Genomic DNA, 16,370 nt, shown 5'->3' with positions numbered 1-16,370 from the left:
GGCAGTGCCTAGTCTCTCCCAGTCTTAACAGAGCTCATTAACCTCCTAATACTCACCCACCAAGGAAAACCAGACAGTCTGCTCTGAACTTGAGCCCCTGTCATCAAAGGCGATTCTCAAGAAGCTGTTCTTGATCTCCTGTCCACTCCAACACACAGGCCAAATCTAAGCCGTGGTGGGAGCTGACCTTTATCGTGCCACTCCTGCAGCCACCCCACGTCCAGGTTCTTTTCTTCTCATGCCAGAACGTCACCTGTAGACCCTGGTCCACTGCCCTCCTGGACAGGTGACCTCTGAGAGTGGTTCCTGCTGCCTAAGGTTTTTGACATATAACCTGGCTAGGAAGTCAGGGCCACTGTGGAAAATCAAGGGAAAAAATACTGTGTGATTTTTCCTCAGCCGTATCACACAACTTTTTAATTTGGGTAGACCTGGTGAATACACTGATGGTCTGGGGAAATAGAGATAATAGATCTCACATGCTATGTTAGCTGTTTCCAGACCTCATTCTTCCCAAAGTCTTTACAAATCAAATTTGCATGAACCTAAGGTCAGTATTACCGCTCTCATGGGTTTTACACATAGATAGAAGGTACAGATAGGAGTGTGACATGCAGTCCCTCTTCTTCAGCCTGCAGTGGAAGGAATGTGAGGAGCATCTGCTATAGACGAAGCCGTGGAAAATAGCTCAAGAACTGCCGTTTTGGGGTGACTTGCAGGAACCTCCCTCACCTGTACTCGTCACTCCCAAATGTGGTGGTATTACTGACCCCCCAATTCATATTCCATGTTTCTCCCACCTGGCTGACATGGTCCCTGGCCCGATAACTAAGAGGACATGGGTCAGGATCTCCCTCTGTCTTTTAACTGTGTCGACTTTTTAGTTGAGTCCTCTTTCTTATGTGTAAAATAAGGACATGGTGCTCTGTTGCTTCTATGCCCAATCCTCTTTTACACACAGCAAAATGTTACTTTCCATGGTACCTTCAAGGCTGTCCAAGGCTAGAAAGTTTGGAGGGTCATTAAGAGGAAGGTAAGTGGGGCTCGGTCAGGAGGCTGATTTGGGTGGGCCATGCAGGAGGAGGTGGAGGGTCAAGGGTTTCTGAGGTGGGGTCCAGGCAGGCAGGACAGTGTCCTGGGGTTGCTCCAGGCTGCTAGAGGGAGCTGGGCTCTGAGGCAGGGCTGAGTGTCAGGAGACCTAGTTGTCCAGGCCTGATCTCCCCGGCAGGCCTGGGAGTGAGACAGGTTGGATGTCATGGAGAAGAAACGTGGCTGTTCCGTGGTCACATGCTTCCTTTCTCCAGCCTGTGTGGAGGCTCTACTTGTGCCCTGACGATTCCACTCTTCAGGACTCCCCCATGTTGTGTAGGACCCAGCATTGATCATTTGAGTTTGGTGGAAGGAGTTGAAGAGGATTGTGCTTAGCACATCAAACGTTAGTTTGGGAACTTTTCTTTTTCTTTTATTTTCTTTCACTTCCCTAGAGGGGCAAAGTGAACACAACTTTGTGCTGATTACAAAGGAGTCTACTTTGGCCTCAAATCCACCACCCGGCCCTCCCTCTGCAGGGACGGGGATGGGAGCAGGTTGTGCCTCTGGGCTGGGCAGGAGCAGGACATGGCAGGACACTATATTCTACACCCCTGGTCTAGTAAGGAGCAGTGAGGAACGGAAAGGCCTTGGACAAAAGCCAGGGCTGGAAGGGAGATGATACAGGCTCTGGGCCCCAGGAGAGGACTCAGGAGGGCCAGGGAGTTCTGGAGGATCAGATATGGGAAATGGGAAGGAAAGGGCAGGGGCAGAGAGTGGCCCATATTTCTTAGCTGGAGAGAGCCTTTTCTTCTCATTCTCTCTGTCTCCCCATTGTCAGGACGACTCTAGGGTGGAGCCCACCTGGAGCTCCAGTCCTGGGAGCCCCTCTCTAGACTATAAACCATGTGGTGTAGTGAAAAAAAACAATGTCCCACTGCACCAGACAGATGTTGCCTTGTTACCGTGGGAAAAATACCACAACTCGAAGATCGCCTGGTCTTCAGTTGTAAGATGATGTCAATTATTTCCAACCCACAAGGTTGCTTGGAGAACTCAGACACATCAAGTGTGTAATGTGCTCAGAAGCATGTCTCACACCAACCACAGCCTTAATAAATGTGTGTTTCCTCCAGTCAAACTCACTTAGAGCTGTCCCTAACTGCCCCTTCCCATGCCCTTTCCAGCGACCCATCCAAATAGTTCTTCTTTTCTCCCCATAGCACCACTGCATGTCTCTCCCACTCTCATCATTTGTGGTCTTTGTTTCTCTTGAAAAAGTGAATGGATAAAGCTTGGGGCAAGCTGAGATGGTCTTTACCTCCTCCTCCTTTCTCCTGGGCTGCCCTCTCCATCCCTTAAAGAGGGCGCTACACTGAACAGTCAGACCACATCTGGACTATTGGGCTGTGTTCCTGGTGCCCCCCCCCCCCCACGAGGGCTCTGTCCCACTGGAGGTGATGCTGAGGCCAGTGTCCAGGATGGCTGTGGTACCTGAAAGGGACTGAGTAACCCACTCACAGATACTTGGTGAGCCCAGCTTTTCAATATCTGAAAGGATGTCCTGTGGACGTGGAGCTAGACATGTTCCATGTAGACCAACAAGTAGAAACAGCAGCTAACTGAAGAGGGGACAGGTTCTGTCTGAATTAGTATCTGATGATACGTGTAAGAAAAAGAAATGCATGTCTGGGTGGGCTGGGTTCCAAGTAGCAGGAGGAATGCAAGCACAGACAGGATGTACCCTCTTCTGGGAACATTGCAGAGAGCGTTCAGGTGGTTTGACCTGAAATTTATGATTTTGTGATCTAGTGGGATGCCTGAGGGCAGATGATGGGAATAAATAAAGCTGGAACCTCCCCTGGGGACCTTCCCGGGAGTGGGCCCAGAATGTTTCGGTTGCTAATGCTGGGCATGTTCACAGTGCTCTTCATGGATGAGGGTAAGGCCTGGAGAGGCAGCCAGGATGGTCGGTGAGAGACGTGCGGGGAGGACAGAGGGGTTTCTGCACATGGATTTGGGGCTGCTGTAAAATGATTAAAGGAGAATTTTTTTCTTCTCTTCACAGGAGACAGAGTCCTGACATGGAAATGTACGGTTTAGTGGGTTTGTCATTTTTGGATTAATAATGCCACAATGAGAGAGGACATTCCTGAGCTCCTTACACATCGTCCCTCTACCTTCCCACGACACCTCCCTCTCCTTGCTCACGACTCTGGTGTCCTCTTTCTGCCCCCAACTTGGGAAAGGAGTGTTTGTATCCCCTGCCCCCCAGTATAAGTTTTTACAGGTGGGAGCAGGCTTCTGAAGCAGAGTTGCTTTCCCTAGAGACCTTCTTTAAAGCTTTCCTCTCTTTCTTCAGGGGTTCGATTTTGCAATGCATGTAACAATTATGATGGATTCACATGCCATGGGGGCATGAAAACTTGCTGGAAGTTCAATATGCTTTTGCAGAACAGGAGTTGTGCCACAGATCACTATTACTATAGTGATCGCCTTACACGTAAGTGGGGGTTACAGAGACACCAAATGTCAGTGGTGCCCACAATCCCTGGATTCAAGGTGTGAGGGAATCTGGGGTCATGGGAGATGGTGGAACAGTGGAATTCTGTATACACAGAGCAGGCTGTGGGGGCTGTGTGGGACACAGATGTCTTTTGCCTGGTCCTGGCTAGAGAGACATAGATCAGATACAGAGACAGCCATGGACCCTATTCCAGTCTAGAAACCTGATGAGGTTCACTGATATAAAGACAGCGAGATGAGGCAAGATGGTCACATTTGCTTTCCTTCTTTTTAGGGAGATACCTGTTTCGTTATACAACACTGTCTTGTAGGCCTTGTGAGGAGGGAATGTTCCAGGTATTTCATGACCTCCTGAGAGAAACATATTGCTGCACTAATGAGAACAGGTGTAATGACGGCAATAATAACTTGGAAATTACAAGGATACCATGAAGACCTGATGCTGAGGGATAAGTCTGAAGAAGTAGAAGGAACATAATTCTGATTTTTAAACCTTATTTCTTCATATGGTTCATCTTTTTCTATCCAGTGGCAGTATAATCTCACATTTTCTCAAAACCTACACTCTACTCTTTTCTCTGTTTCAGTAGATCTACCTATGGAAGCTGTCTTTGCAGGGTCCGTGCATTCATTAACAGGAAAGAATGAAGCCACAGGTCACAAAACCTTGACTGTGCCTCTTATTGGACTCCTTGGCCTGTGATAACTGATCCCTTCTGGCAGTCTGTACTTGCCCTTAAATTCCGATGCTAAACCTAGGCCAAATTCAGAATTCTAAATTCTTTTGTAAAGAGAGTAAAGTGTTTTTCTTCTGGGGAAAGATCAGGAGAAAGCAGACTGGATAGAAGTAGAGAGGATAAATTACAGATTTGAGGAAAAATATTTTGGAGGAGAATAGTAGAGGTACTTGTTGGGGGCTGTAGGGAGGGTTGTATTAGGCAGGGGTTTGGGAAAGTTAACGTGGAATTAGAGAGCACTAGATGTCAATGCACTAGAAGTAAGAGCAATAGTGCCTGCACCATCTTTGGGACACATGCTGACCATAGCTACTCCTGACCACACAGCCCTGGGCTGCCATGACTGCAGTCATCTCACCTGCTCTCGTGGTCTGAGCCCCAATGTATCAGGATGGGCACTTGCTCCGGGATGGCCAGTTATTCTGTCTCTTGGCATGTGCTATGATTTGTATATCCCATCCAAAAACCATGTTAATATTTAATTGTTAGTGTAACGGTATTGGGAGTTGGGACCTTTAAGAGGTGACTAGGTCATGAGAGCTCCATCCTCAAAAATAAAATAATGTGGTTATCTCGGGAATGGGTTAGTTATGGTGGAAGTGATTTTAAAAAATGAGTTTGGCCTTATTGTTCTCTCTCTGTGTCTCACGTGCTCCCTTGCGCTTCTGCTGTGTTATGATGCAGCAGAAAGGCCCTTGCCAGATGCTTGCACTGTGTTCTTGGACTTTCAAGCCTCCAGAACCATGAACTAAATAAATTTCTGTTCATTGTAAATTACCCAGTCTCAGGTATTCTGTCATAGCAACAGAAAATAAACTAAGACAGCTTGTGAGGGACACTCAGTCTTCAAAACTATTAAAATAACACCTTGCATTCAATGCATCCATTCATAAAATCTGAGTGATTTTCATCTATTGGCACAGCCTGACAGCAAAAAATGTCAAGGAGAGAAAAGTGTTTCAGATCATCACTGTAGGTTTAAAATTATTTTTAAACAGAAATACCAAGCAATAACATAAAAATGTAATTTCTCTTTATTACTCACTAACTTTAGATTTACATTTTTAACCTTGTCAGCCTTCCTGTGTAGTAGAGTCTACAGGCACTATTATATTTATTTTAGCTGTATAATTATACACGCGTATGATGTCATCCCATGTTTAGTGGTATACTTCTTGATATCCAGGATTATAATTGCTTATCAGTTTCTATCATATTGTATTTACAGAAGTAAAATAAAACTTTTAAACTTACAAATTAATTTAAAATATTTGAAATAAGTCTGTGATGAGATTTCCCTAAAGTTGTATAATGTTAGGATAAATATACTTCTGCATCTTGGGAAGTAGAAAATATAGTAGATTCTTCCACTCAGGACTGGATAGTCGCCTTTTATGGACACAACGGAGACACTGGCAGCAGGTTCTAAAAGTAAAGTGATTTATGGGGAAATTACTGTGATGTGTGGTTAGTGCCTAGGATGGTCCCAAGTAAGTCAAAATCATGTTGAAACAGACACTAAGAGGAAGGTTTGAATTAGAGAAGGTATGCGATGTAGGTGGTGGAGATGGGAACTGGTAGCAGGGAGAGTAACAGACACTGAATGATGCGACAGATGGAGACTGACTGACACACATTAACAGCTCAACTTGAAGGGAAGATTTATAAGCCACTGTAGCAAAGGCCTCAGAGTTGCATCAAAGCCAGAACGGCCCTGCAGGTCCAATCTTCCTGAACCTGGTCCCTTTGTGTTTCCTGTCATGGATTTCCAGGAGATTCTGCCTCCCCTATTGCCCCATGTTACAATTATGTCCTCCCTCACCTCCATTTTCTTGGTCCAATTGGTGTCAATCTTCGTTCTTTACATTTTACAAACAAACAAACAATTAAACAAACAAGTAGAGAGAACAGCGAAGGAGGCCAGCCTGGGCAGTACACTAATTCTAGATTCAGGTCCAGAACACTCTGCTAGCCAAAGATCCCTTGCTTGGTGCTGGACCTACAGTGGCAAAATCGACCAATGTCAAGGGAAGACAAACTTATTGCATGAAACTATAATCCTGGAGGGTTATTAACATGAGAAAGAACAGGGGTCCATTTGTGTATATATGTCTAAAATAATAGAAATTCAATAGAAATACCTTTATCTGTTGATTAATTATTTGAAACCATGACTCAAACTTTTGTTATGTTTCAAGTTTTGCACAAGCCATTGCTGGTTTGGAATGTCATGAGGCTGGCTCCACAGTATCCGTAGACTTCATCAGTGATGTTATATGATCTGGAGTTTACAATTACGTCTCCTGTTTTCTAGGCACAGCGCTCTAAAATAACTAATGAAATTTTGAAATGTGCCCTGTGAGTGTTTTTTTTAAAATTTAATTTAATTTATTTTATTTTTTTAAGTTTTATTTTATTTTGTCAATATACAACGTGGTTGATTATTGTGGCCAATTACCGAAACCTCCCTCCCCGCTCCTTCTCCCCCCTCTCTCCCAACAACCTCATATCTGTTTGCTTTTCATATCCACTTCAAGGAATTATAATTGTTGTATCTTCTTCCCCCCCCCAGTTTATTTGTATATTTATTTATTTATGAGTGGATAGGGAAACTGTGGTATATCTACACAATGGAATACTACTCAGCTATAAAAAAGAGTGAAATACTGCCATTTGCAACAACATGGATGGACCTAGAGAGAATTATATTAAGTGAAACGAGTCAGGCACAGAAAGAGAAATATCACATGTTCACACTTATGTGTGGGAGCTAAAAATAAATAAATAAACACCCTGTGAGTGTTAAACACATGTCTGTGGATTGCCTAATTTGAGCTGATAAGATGCTGCTGACAAAGAAAAACTGGAAAAACAAATATTATTTGTACTATTTTTAGCCATTTGGGGATATGCTTAGTTGTGGCATTAAAGCAATTTTGGGGGGCAGATAACCTTACTATGGCCTTCAGTGAGGGGAAAGAGCCCTCAAGAATGACATTGTGAGTGACAGCTGGGAACAGGGTGAGTCAGGAAGGCTGAAAGTGCCTATTTTCAAGTTCTTGGGCTGATTTTAAGACTTGACTTAGGACTATTAAGGTTGTACTTTGGACTTCCAGTTGATACACGTTGGAGGCAGCAGTGTAGTCTATGAAACGCCACAAATCCTTTCATAAAAGGAACAAGTAGGATAGCAAAAGGAAAGTGCCGTAGACAAAATCAGAGTCCACTAGAATGGCCTAAGCCCTCAAAGATCTCAGAAATATAGAAATATCGCACTGAAATTCCTTTCACAAAAATAGAGTTCAGTCCTGAGTAAGATAGTAACTGTTAGTAAAACTGAAATTGAGCAGAGTGTAAAGACTGAGGTTATCACAGAAAGTTCAGAAATTGGTGAGGGAGGGGACAAGAGGTGGTAAATCTTGGAAATCACTGTAGAGGCTGCTACTCAGAGATGATGTTTCCTCCTGCTACTTTCCTTTGGTATCCCAAAGATATAAAGCTAGAAAAGCTCTTCTGGTCCACCCCTACTCCCAACCCAGAAATATCTTGAAGTACTGGAAAAACACATTAATTTAAGCATATGTGAAATAAAAGGACTGCAAATAAACCCCATATTAAAATGTTGTAAGAAAAGTTAACTGAATGCTATACTTATAGAAAATGAAGGAATACCAGAAAAATATGGCTCCAAAAAAGAGGAAAACTCAATATGACATTTCAAAATTAGTTGAATGAAACTAAGGAAAAGATAGAAACTGTCTACCAGCCTATCCCCACCCTGCCTCCCTTTCCCTGAATCTGGTAACCAGGGTTCTACTCTCTATTTCTCTCTTTTATTCTTTCTTTTTAAATTTATTTTTCCTAATTGATACATGATAATTGTACGTGTTTGTGGAGTACACACAATTATTACAATGAATATGATATTTGGGTATATTCATACTGTGTGTGATGATCGTGGCAGGGTCATTTGTTGCTTCTTTATGTTAGGAACATTCAACATCATTTTGACTAGCTATCAGAAGATACTCCGTACTTTGTTCTTAACTGTACTCTCCATATATTACTGTAGAACCCTAGATCCCATTCTTCCCATCTCTCTAACATTTTGTATCCACTCACAACATTTTCCCTATCCCTTTTACCCCTTCCCCCCACCAGTCTCTAGTAACCTATATTCTACTAGTACAAAGTCACAAAGTTACAGTTAGGCAGGAAGAATAAGGTCTGGTGTCCTAGAGACAATAGCTAATAACATTTTACTGTGTATTTCAGGATAGCCAGAAAAGAGGATCTTGAATGTTCTAACCACAAAGAAATGATAATTGTTTAGGTGACAGATATGCTAACCATTCTGATTAGATGATTATACAACGTATGCATCTATTGAAACAACAAACCATGACCCATAAACAGGTATAGAAAAAAATTAAAATTTTAAAAAATCAGCATAAATTAAAATTTTATTTATTTTGTTTTATTAGAACATAATGGATTATACATATTTTGGGGGTATAGTGTTGACTATCATTATTTGTGTACAATATGCAATGATCAAATCATAATTATTAGCCTATTCATTAATGCAATTTGCAATTACTCTTTGGGCCCCTTATCCAATTTCTCCCTAACCCCGTTCTCCATCCCCCTTTTCCACCTCTAGTAACCATAGATTTGTCCTCCCCTCTGTAGTATTGTGGTATTTCTTCCTTTCTTTCCTTTCTTCTTTCTTAGCACCCACTTATAACTGAGGACATGTGGTATTTCTCTTTCTGTGTCTGGCTTATTTCACTTAACATAATTTTCTCCAAGCTCATCCATGTTGCTGTGAATGGCAGAATTTCATTCATTTTTTGTTGTTGAGTAGTATTCCATTGTGTATATATACATACCACATTTTCCTTATCCAGCCATCTGTCAATGGGCATTTAGGTTGGTTTCATATCTTGGCCATTGTAAGTAGAGCTGCAATGAACATGGGAGTGTAGGTATCCCTTTGACATGATAATTTCCATTCCTTTGGGTATATACCCAGTAGTGGGATTGCTGGATTGTATGGTATCTGTAGTTGTTTGAGGAACATCCATACTGTTTTCCATAATAGCTATATTAATTTACAGTACCACCAAAAGTGTAGAAGAGTTCCTTTTTCTCCACATCCTTGCCAGCATTTGTTATTCTCAGTCTTTTTGATAATAGCCGGTCTAACTGTGGAGAGATAATATCTCAATGTGGTTTTGATTTGCATTTCCCTGATGCTTAGTGGTATTGAGTGTTTTTTCATGTGTCTGCTTTCCATTTGTATATCTTTCTTTGAGAAATTGCTGTTTAGCTCCTATGCCCATTTTTTAATCACGCTATTTGTTTTTTTACTGTTAAGATGTTTGAGTTTCCTGTATATTCTGGATATTAATTCCTTGCCAGATGTGTAGTTTGCAAATATTTCCTCCCATTCTATAGGTTGTCTTTCCACTCTGTTGATTGTTTCCTTTGCTGTGCAGAAGCTTTTTAGATTGACATAATCCCATTTGTTTATTTTTTCTTTTTTGCTTGTGCTTTTGGGGACATATGCATACAGTCCTTAAAAAGCTCAGTGTTTTTTTTTCTTACCTCCCTAAGAATCCTCTCTAAAAGGCATTTGGACTGAGAAAGGTATGTCTTCATGAAGGAGGTTACTGGGAAGAGGCACAGCATAGGGTAATAGAAGACCCAGTAGATGAGGACAGTATCTGCACACTTTGGTTCAGATTGTCAGAGCCTGACCATACTAAGGAGGGTGTCTGTGCAGTGTGAGGTAGTGGTGGAAGGGGATCAGCATGGGTTGTGGGTGTCTGAGTGGATTGACAAGGGTGTCACATAGACTAGTGTTGATTTCTAGAATCCAAGCAATGTGAGGAGTGCAGCTCGTGGAGGACAGCAGCAGCAGCCTGGTGAGGGATATTAGAACTCTAGTGGCTGAGTGGTGACCAGGACTAAAGAAATGAAGTTCTATGTGCTGTGTGACAAAAGAATTTAAAATAATTGTCTCATATAAGCTCACTGAGCTACAAGTGAACACATAACTAAATAAAATCAAGGAAGCAATACATGAATAAAATGAGAAGTTCAATAAAGAGATAGAAACTATAAAAAAGAACCAAACAGAAATTCTGGAGCTGAAGTGCACAATGACTGAACTAAAAAATTACATAAACAGCTCAATAGCAGACTTGAACAAGCCAAAGAAATTATTCATTTAAAATTAAAATTAATAGTCATTTAAAATTATCCAGTAGAAGAATAGAAAGAAAGAAAGGTCGTTTAAAATTATCCAATCAGGGGAATAGAAAAAAAGAAGAATGAAAAAGAGTGAAGAAAGCCTACAGGACATATGAGACTCTAGCAAGTGAGCTAATTATGCATTATGGGGGTCCTAGGAGAAGCAGAGAAAGAGAAAAGGTAATAAAGCTTGTTAAAAGAAATAAGACTGTCCAGTTAGCTCAGTTGGTTAGAATGTAGTGTTATAACACCAAGGTCAAGGGTTCAGAACTCCATACCAGCCAGCCACCAAAAATTAATAAAGGAAGGAAGGAAGGAAAAGAACTTCTCAAATCTTCAAGGAAAAATAAAAATAAACATCCAGATCATTGAAGAACGAAGAGCCCTAATTACTGAAGTATAAAGACACCTTGACTGATCATATTATGATCACATTTTCAGAAGTCAAAGATAAAAGGATGATTTGATAGCAGCCAGAGAAAAGCACTTCATCATATATAAGGGATAACTCAGCAGAAATCTTTCAGGCCAGGGGAGAGTGGGATGATATATTCAAAAGGCCAAAATAAAAAAACTGCCAACCAAGAATACTAAACCCAGCAAAGCTGTCCTTTAGTAATGAAGGAGAGATAAATACTTGCCCAGAGAAACAAAAGTGGAGGGCGTTCACCACCACTAGATATGCCTTACGAGAAATGCTAAAGGGAGTTCTTCAATTCAAAACAGGAGGATGCTAACAATATGAGAATATAAAAGTATAAAAGTCACTGTAAAGGTAAGAATATAGTCAAGTTCAGAATAATCTAGTACTGTAATGGTGGTAAATAAATCAGTTTTAACTTTTGTATAAAAGTTAAAAGACAAAAATATTAAAAATAACTATGATTATAATAATTTTTAATGAATAAGCAGTATATGTATAAAAGACGTAAATTGTGACATCCATAAAATAAAATGTGGGGACAGGAGAAGTTAAAGTGTAGAATTTTTATATGTGGTTGAAGTTAACTTGTTATCTACTTAAAATAGACTGTTAAAGCTATAAGATATTTTATGTAAGTTTAATTGTAGCCACAAATAGAAAACCTGTAATTGATAAACAAGACATTAAAAAGGCATCAAAGTGGATCCCTACCAAAAAATCATCACATAACAAACAAAGACAGCAAGAAAAGAAGAAAAAAACAAAATTTCTGAAAAAACCATCAGAAAACAGTAAACAGAATGACTGTGATAAGTCCTTATCCATGGATAATTATATGAAAACAAATTAAGTTCTTCAATCAAAAGACAGAGTGGCTAAAGGTATATAAAACAAGATATGAGTAAAAGGAACTCACTTTATCTTTTAAGGACACACATAGCCTAAAAGAGAAGGGTTGTGTATTAGTCCTTTTTTGTTGCTTATAACAAAATACATGGAACTCTGTAATTTATAAGAAAATGAAAATTATTGCTTATGGTTTCTGAGGCTGGGAAGTCCAAAGTCCACCTGGTGGTGGTGACAGTGACCCAGGGGTCTCACATTGCAAGATGGTGGAAGCAGAGAGAGCAGAGAGAGGGAGAGACAGACTCTCCTCTTCCTTTAAAGCCCTCAGGACCACACCCCTGGCCACCATTTTTAATCCATTCACTACTGCGTGGTCCTACAATCCAATCATCTTTTCGAGGCTCCACCTTTCACTTACCATAATAGGATTTCCCACCCTCTTAACGGTCACAGTGGAGGCTAATTTTCTAATTCATAAAACTTGGGGGACAAAATTCAAGCTTCAGGGAGTTTTTGAGGTACATAATTCAGTCCACTACAGGATGGAAAAAGATATGCCATGCAAATGGAAACCAAAAAAGAGCAGAGGTACTTAGACAAAGGAGATATAAATCAAACACTGTCACAAGAAATAAAGAAGGCCATTATATAATGATAAAGGAGTCAATTCCTAAGGAGGATATAACAATTTTAAACATAACAACTGTAAATATATATGCACTCTACAACTGAGAACCTAAATATATAAAGCAAATATTAATAGAATTGAAGGGAGGAACACAGTAATATAATAATAGTAAGGGATTTCATTACCATACTTTCAACAATAAACAGATCATTAAGGCAGAAAATCAATAAACAGTGGATCTAAACTACACTTTAAACTAGAAGAACCTACCGGACATACATAGAACATTCCACTCAAAACAATATGACAGCACTGAGTCTAAATATATCATCCATATTAATAAATGTAACAAGGCTTAACAATCCAATTTTTAAAAGAATTTAGGTTAGTTAACAATGCACAAATTCTATGGTGATTCAAAAGACATGCCCAAATGAAAAATATTGAAAAACATAAAAAGAATGGGAAAATGCACAAGAGAACATCAAAAATTGGGTGGAAAAATAGAATTAAAATGTAATGTGAATCTTTCTATGAACTTTTTGCAGTACCCTCATACATTAAAAGTCAGCAGGGATCATGATTTGGCAATAGAAAAAGTATATTTCAGGATAAAAAGTATCAAAAGAGACAAAGACATTGCTTCACATTACTAAAGCCTCTAGTCTACAATGAAGATGTGAATTATTCAAATTTCGGCACCCACTACCACAACAACAGATTTCAAAAAACAGAACTTATAGGAGGTATTTAAAAAATGCATTCTGATCAACAAATCATATGAAAAAATGATTAGCAAGGATGTTGATGATGTATACAACATGATTATTAAGGTAGATCTTCTATAACTTTATCGAACTTTGATCCAGGTTCATAGAGAACACACCTTTTCAAGTGCACACGGAACATTAATAAAGCTTGGTTGTATATATTAGACCTATGGAATATAGAGTTGATTCACAGCTGCAGTGTAAAAGCTCCATATTCTCTTCAGAGGATGCTTCAGTGTCTGGTTTTTGACCCTTGGCCATGATAAAAACACATTAATAATTGACTCTTTCAGTCTGAAACTTGGACTTGTGGTCAAGATGGCAAAATAGACAGTCCCCAGTGTCACTCTCTCCCACAAACCAACCAATTTACAACTATTAAAAAGCAATGACAGCCATGCTGGTGCTACTAGAGCTCAGGAGAAGAGGAGGAGAGACCTACAGAGTGCATGAAGGCAGAAGCTGTCATGAGAGAAAGAAAGGATCGCTCTCACCATTTCAAGCCCTGGCCACTTCAAGGCTTGAGCTGGTGAGTGCACAGAGAAAGAGCTGGAAAAAGCCACAACTGTGCCCTTCCAATGAAGTTGCTTGGAGGCTGCAGGGAAGAAGAGGGCCTTGGTGGCCCCCAAGCCAGCAAGACCACTAACAGTGTTCCCGTGGACCCACATAGGAGTGAGGGGCCACAGACAACTGAAAAAAGGAGCCACTCAGAGGTCAGTGAGTCATCACAAGGGACTGGTCCATGGTCCATCTCATGGGAAATGTTTGGAGTGCGGGCAGTGGGGAAGACGGGCCACCAGGGGAACATTGGGGCACAGCAAGCACAGCTGATCTGCTCTCCAATCAGTGCAGGACCATTCGGTGGAGACTGGTCAGGAATATAGAACTGCAGGGGTTCAGTTTGCTGAAAAGAGTCAGGCCCAGACTAGAGTTTCCACACAATCCAGATGTACCAGACCTCACAAGACCCAGAAGTACATACAAGGTCAACCACTAAAATCTGAGCTGCACAAAAAGCCTTCCCCTGGGAAATCAGCAACAAAGCAGCAATTTAGCTCAACTGCGGGGCTCAAGTGCTGGTCCCCACAGCAAGTTCCTCCATGTTAGATGTAAGCAAAGGACAATGAATTAGTTCCAGTGCAGAGTTGAAGTGGTGGGAACAGTGAATAATCCAACACACAACTGAAAGAGAAAACAAAATGCCCACAGATCAGAGACAAAGTCTGATATCAACTAGTAAAGGTCTAACACCACCAAAGGACACCTGTAACACTTAGAATAGTGGGGAGTCCCCTGGGTTCCCAAGCCAGGGGTGGGGGAGGGGCAAGTGCCTCAGCCTCATCCCCTGACATCCACAACTAGCTCAGTGATGACCACCAAGCTGCTACAAGAAGCACCCTGGGCTCCCAAGCTGGGGAGGTGGGAGGCTGAGGGCCTCACTCATGTACCCCCCAACATCTACAGCCTGCCCAGCTATGATCACTGAGCCACCACAGGAAATACCCTGGGCTCCTGAGCTGCGGGGGTTGGGGGCTGAGGGCTTGAGCCACACCCCCCGACATCTGCATCCAGTCCAGCAATGAACAAGCCACTGCTAGATGCTTCCTGGTCTCCCCTGAGGAAATTAGGGGGGTGCCACAGGTCTCAATCATGCCCTCTTCCTTCCTCCTCTTCCCATCCTGTTTCCCTTCCCCTTTCCATTTCCCTCTCTGCCCCAACTGCTCCACAACAACATCTTAGAATGAGGTTTGGGGCTGGAGGAACCCAAACCCAGCCAGAACTAGGCAAGCTTCTGCCATTGCCCCATACCCCAGTCATGGTCCTGAGGCATTGAGCTGGGGCAAACCAAACCCAGCTACAATTAAGCAAGCTGCCACCACCACCCCAGGGCCCCACTGGTGTTTGAGGCATGAAACTGGGGGAAGCTGAACACAGTCCCACCCAGATAAATAGCACACCAGAAACACCATTTTCACACAGGTAGTCCACCACGGCCACTGCAATTACCATGGCAGCTGCAAATGTTGCTAGTCTCTACAGCAGCAGTCACAGCCACCATGTAGATGGTACACCAGATCCTCAAATGCATTGACACAAAGAGAGGTGTTAGTGGAGACCAAAAAACCAAAAAAAAGAAACCAACAAAAAAAGAAGAGGTCCTCTCTCTCTACAAAGCACACTCCAGAATAATAGAAGAAACATCTGATTTATAATAGGGGAGCTCTTGATCACACCTGTCTCAGTTCCAGAAAACCAACAGAGGAACAGTTAATCTATCAGATGGAAAGAATAAATCTATGGTTAGTAGAAGGAGGAGGGGGAAGTGTAGGGAGAGGGGAAATGGGGGAGATTGGATATAAGTATGATTTGTAACAATGAATACGCTAATAAAAAATAAATTAAAAAGAATAAAGTCTGAGCTCCCCTGAAGACTTCCAGGGCCATTTTATTTACTGATGATTTTAAACTGGTTTTCTCGCTTGACTTGACCACAAGGTCAGAGAAGTACTATTACCCACTTCCCCCTCTTCCCCCCTATCTCCCCACCACATACAGTCTCCCTAAGAACTCCTTTAAATTTTTTTTAAGGCCCCAGGCCTGACTTAGACACAGGCCTGACCCATACACAGGCCCATACACACCCAAGCACAAGAGGGACCTGCCTGCCCACTGAATGAGTGGGCACCCAGGGGAGTGCATGCCTGACCCACTCTGCTGCACCTCAGGCTGAACCCCGATGCTGGCCCACCCTCCCCTGAGCACCAGAGGAACCCATCCACCCACCGAACAAGTGGGCACCCAGGTGAACTTGCAGGATATGTGCCATGCCCTGGCCCAACCCAGACACTGGTCCACCCACACCCAAGCCCCAGAAGGACCTGCCAACTGATGGAACGGGAACCAAGGCAGCCCACTGCACACTCAACAGCATTAATATGAGAAGAGTCACTGGCAGAATCTACAAATAGAGGAGGAGTTCTTTCTCTTCATAGCCCACTCCAGAGTAATAGAAGAAACAAGTGTTCTACCAGATTATGAAACATCAGTGCAGAAATACTAGAACTATAAACAAACCAGAAGATATGGCAGCACCAAAGGAATGTGGTAACTCTCAAGTATAAAACCCCATAGAGCAAGAAATCCTTGAGATG

General features: G+C 41.9%; 1 protein-coding gene across 1 annotated transcript; it reads left to right on the top strand.

Annotated features, from left to right (window-relative positions):
- The first annotated feature begins 2,919 nt into the window (after positions 1 to 2,919).
- LOC134375898 (prostate and testis expressed protein 13-like) lies at positions 2,920 to 3,987 on the top strand. The gene is made up of 4 exons (XM_063094639.1): positions 2,920 to 2,971; positions 3,098 to 3,121; positions 3,392 to 3,532; positions 3,830 to 3,987. The coding sequence occupies exons 1-4, from the start codon at positions 2,920 to 2,922 to the stop codon at positions 3,985 to 3,987; spliced, it is 375 nt and encodes a 124-aa protein (XP_062950709.1).
- The last annotated feature ends 12,383 nt before the right edge of the window (positions 3,988 to 16,370 follow it).

The sequence above is a fragment of the Cynocephalus volans genome, chromosome 4 (genome assembly GCF_027409185.1).
Source record: "Cynocephalus volans isolate mCynVol1 chromosome 4, mCynVol1.pri, whole genome shotgun sequence".
Classification (NCBI taxonomy): domain Eukaryota; kingdom Metazoa; phylum Chordata; class Mammalia; order Dermoptera; family Cynocephalidae; genus Cynocephalus; species Cynocephalus volans.
Note: the sequence above shows the minus strand (reverse complement) of the source record. Positions and strands in the feature narration are given on the sequence as shown.

What these genes read in the sequence shown, in the direction of transcription:
- LOC134375898 (XM_063094639.1), top strand. Translation starts at nt 2,920, where the DNA reads ATGTTTCGGTTGCTAATGCTGGGCATGTTCACAGTGCTCTTCATGGAT. An exon ending in CAGAGTCCTGACATGGAAAT is followed by an intron (nt 3,122 to 3,391) that starts GTACGGTTTAGT and finishes CTCTTTCTTCAG; the next exon opens with GGGTTCGATTTTGCAATGCA. An exon ending in CTATAGTGATCGCCTTACAC is followed by an intron (nt 3,533 to 3,829) that starts GTAAGTGGGGGT and finishes CCTTCTTTTTAG; the next exon opens with GGAGATACCTGTTTCGTTAT.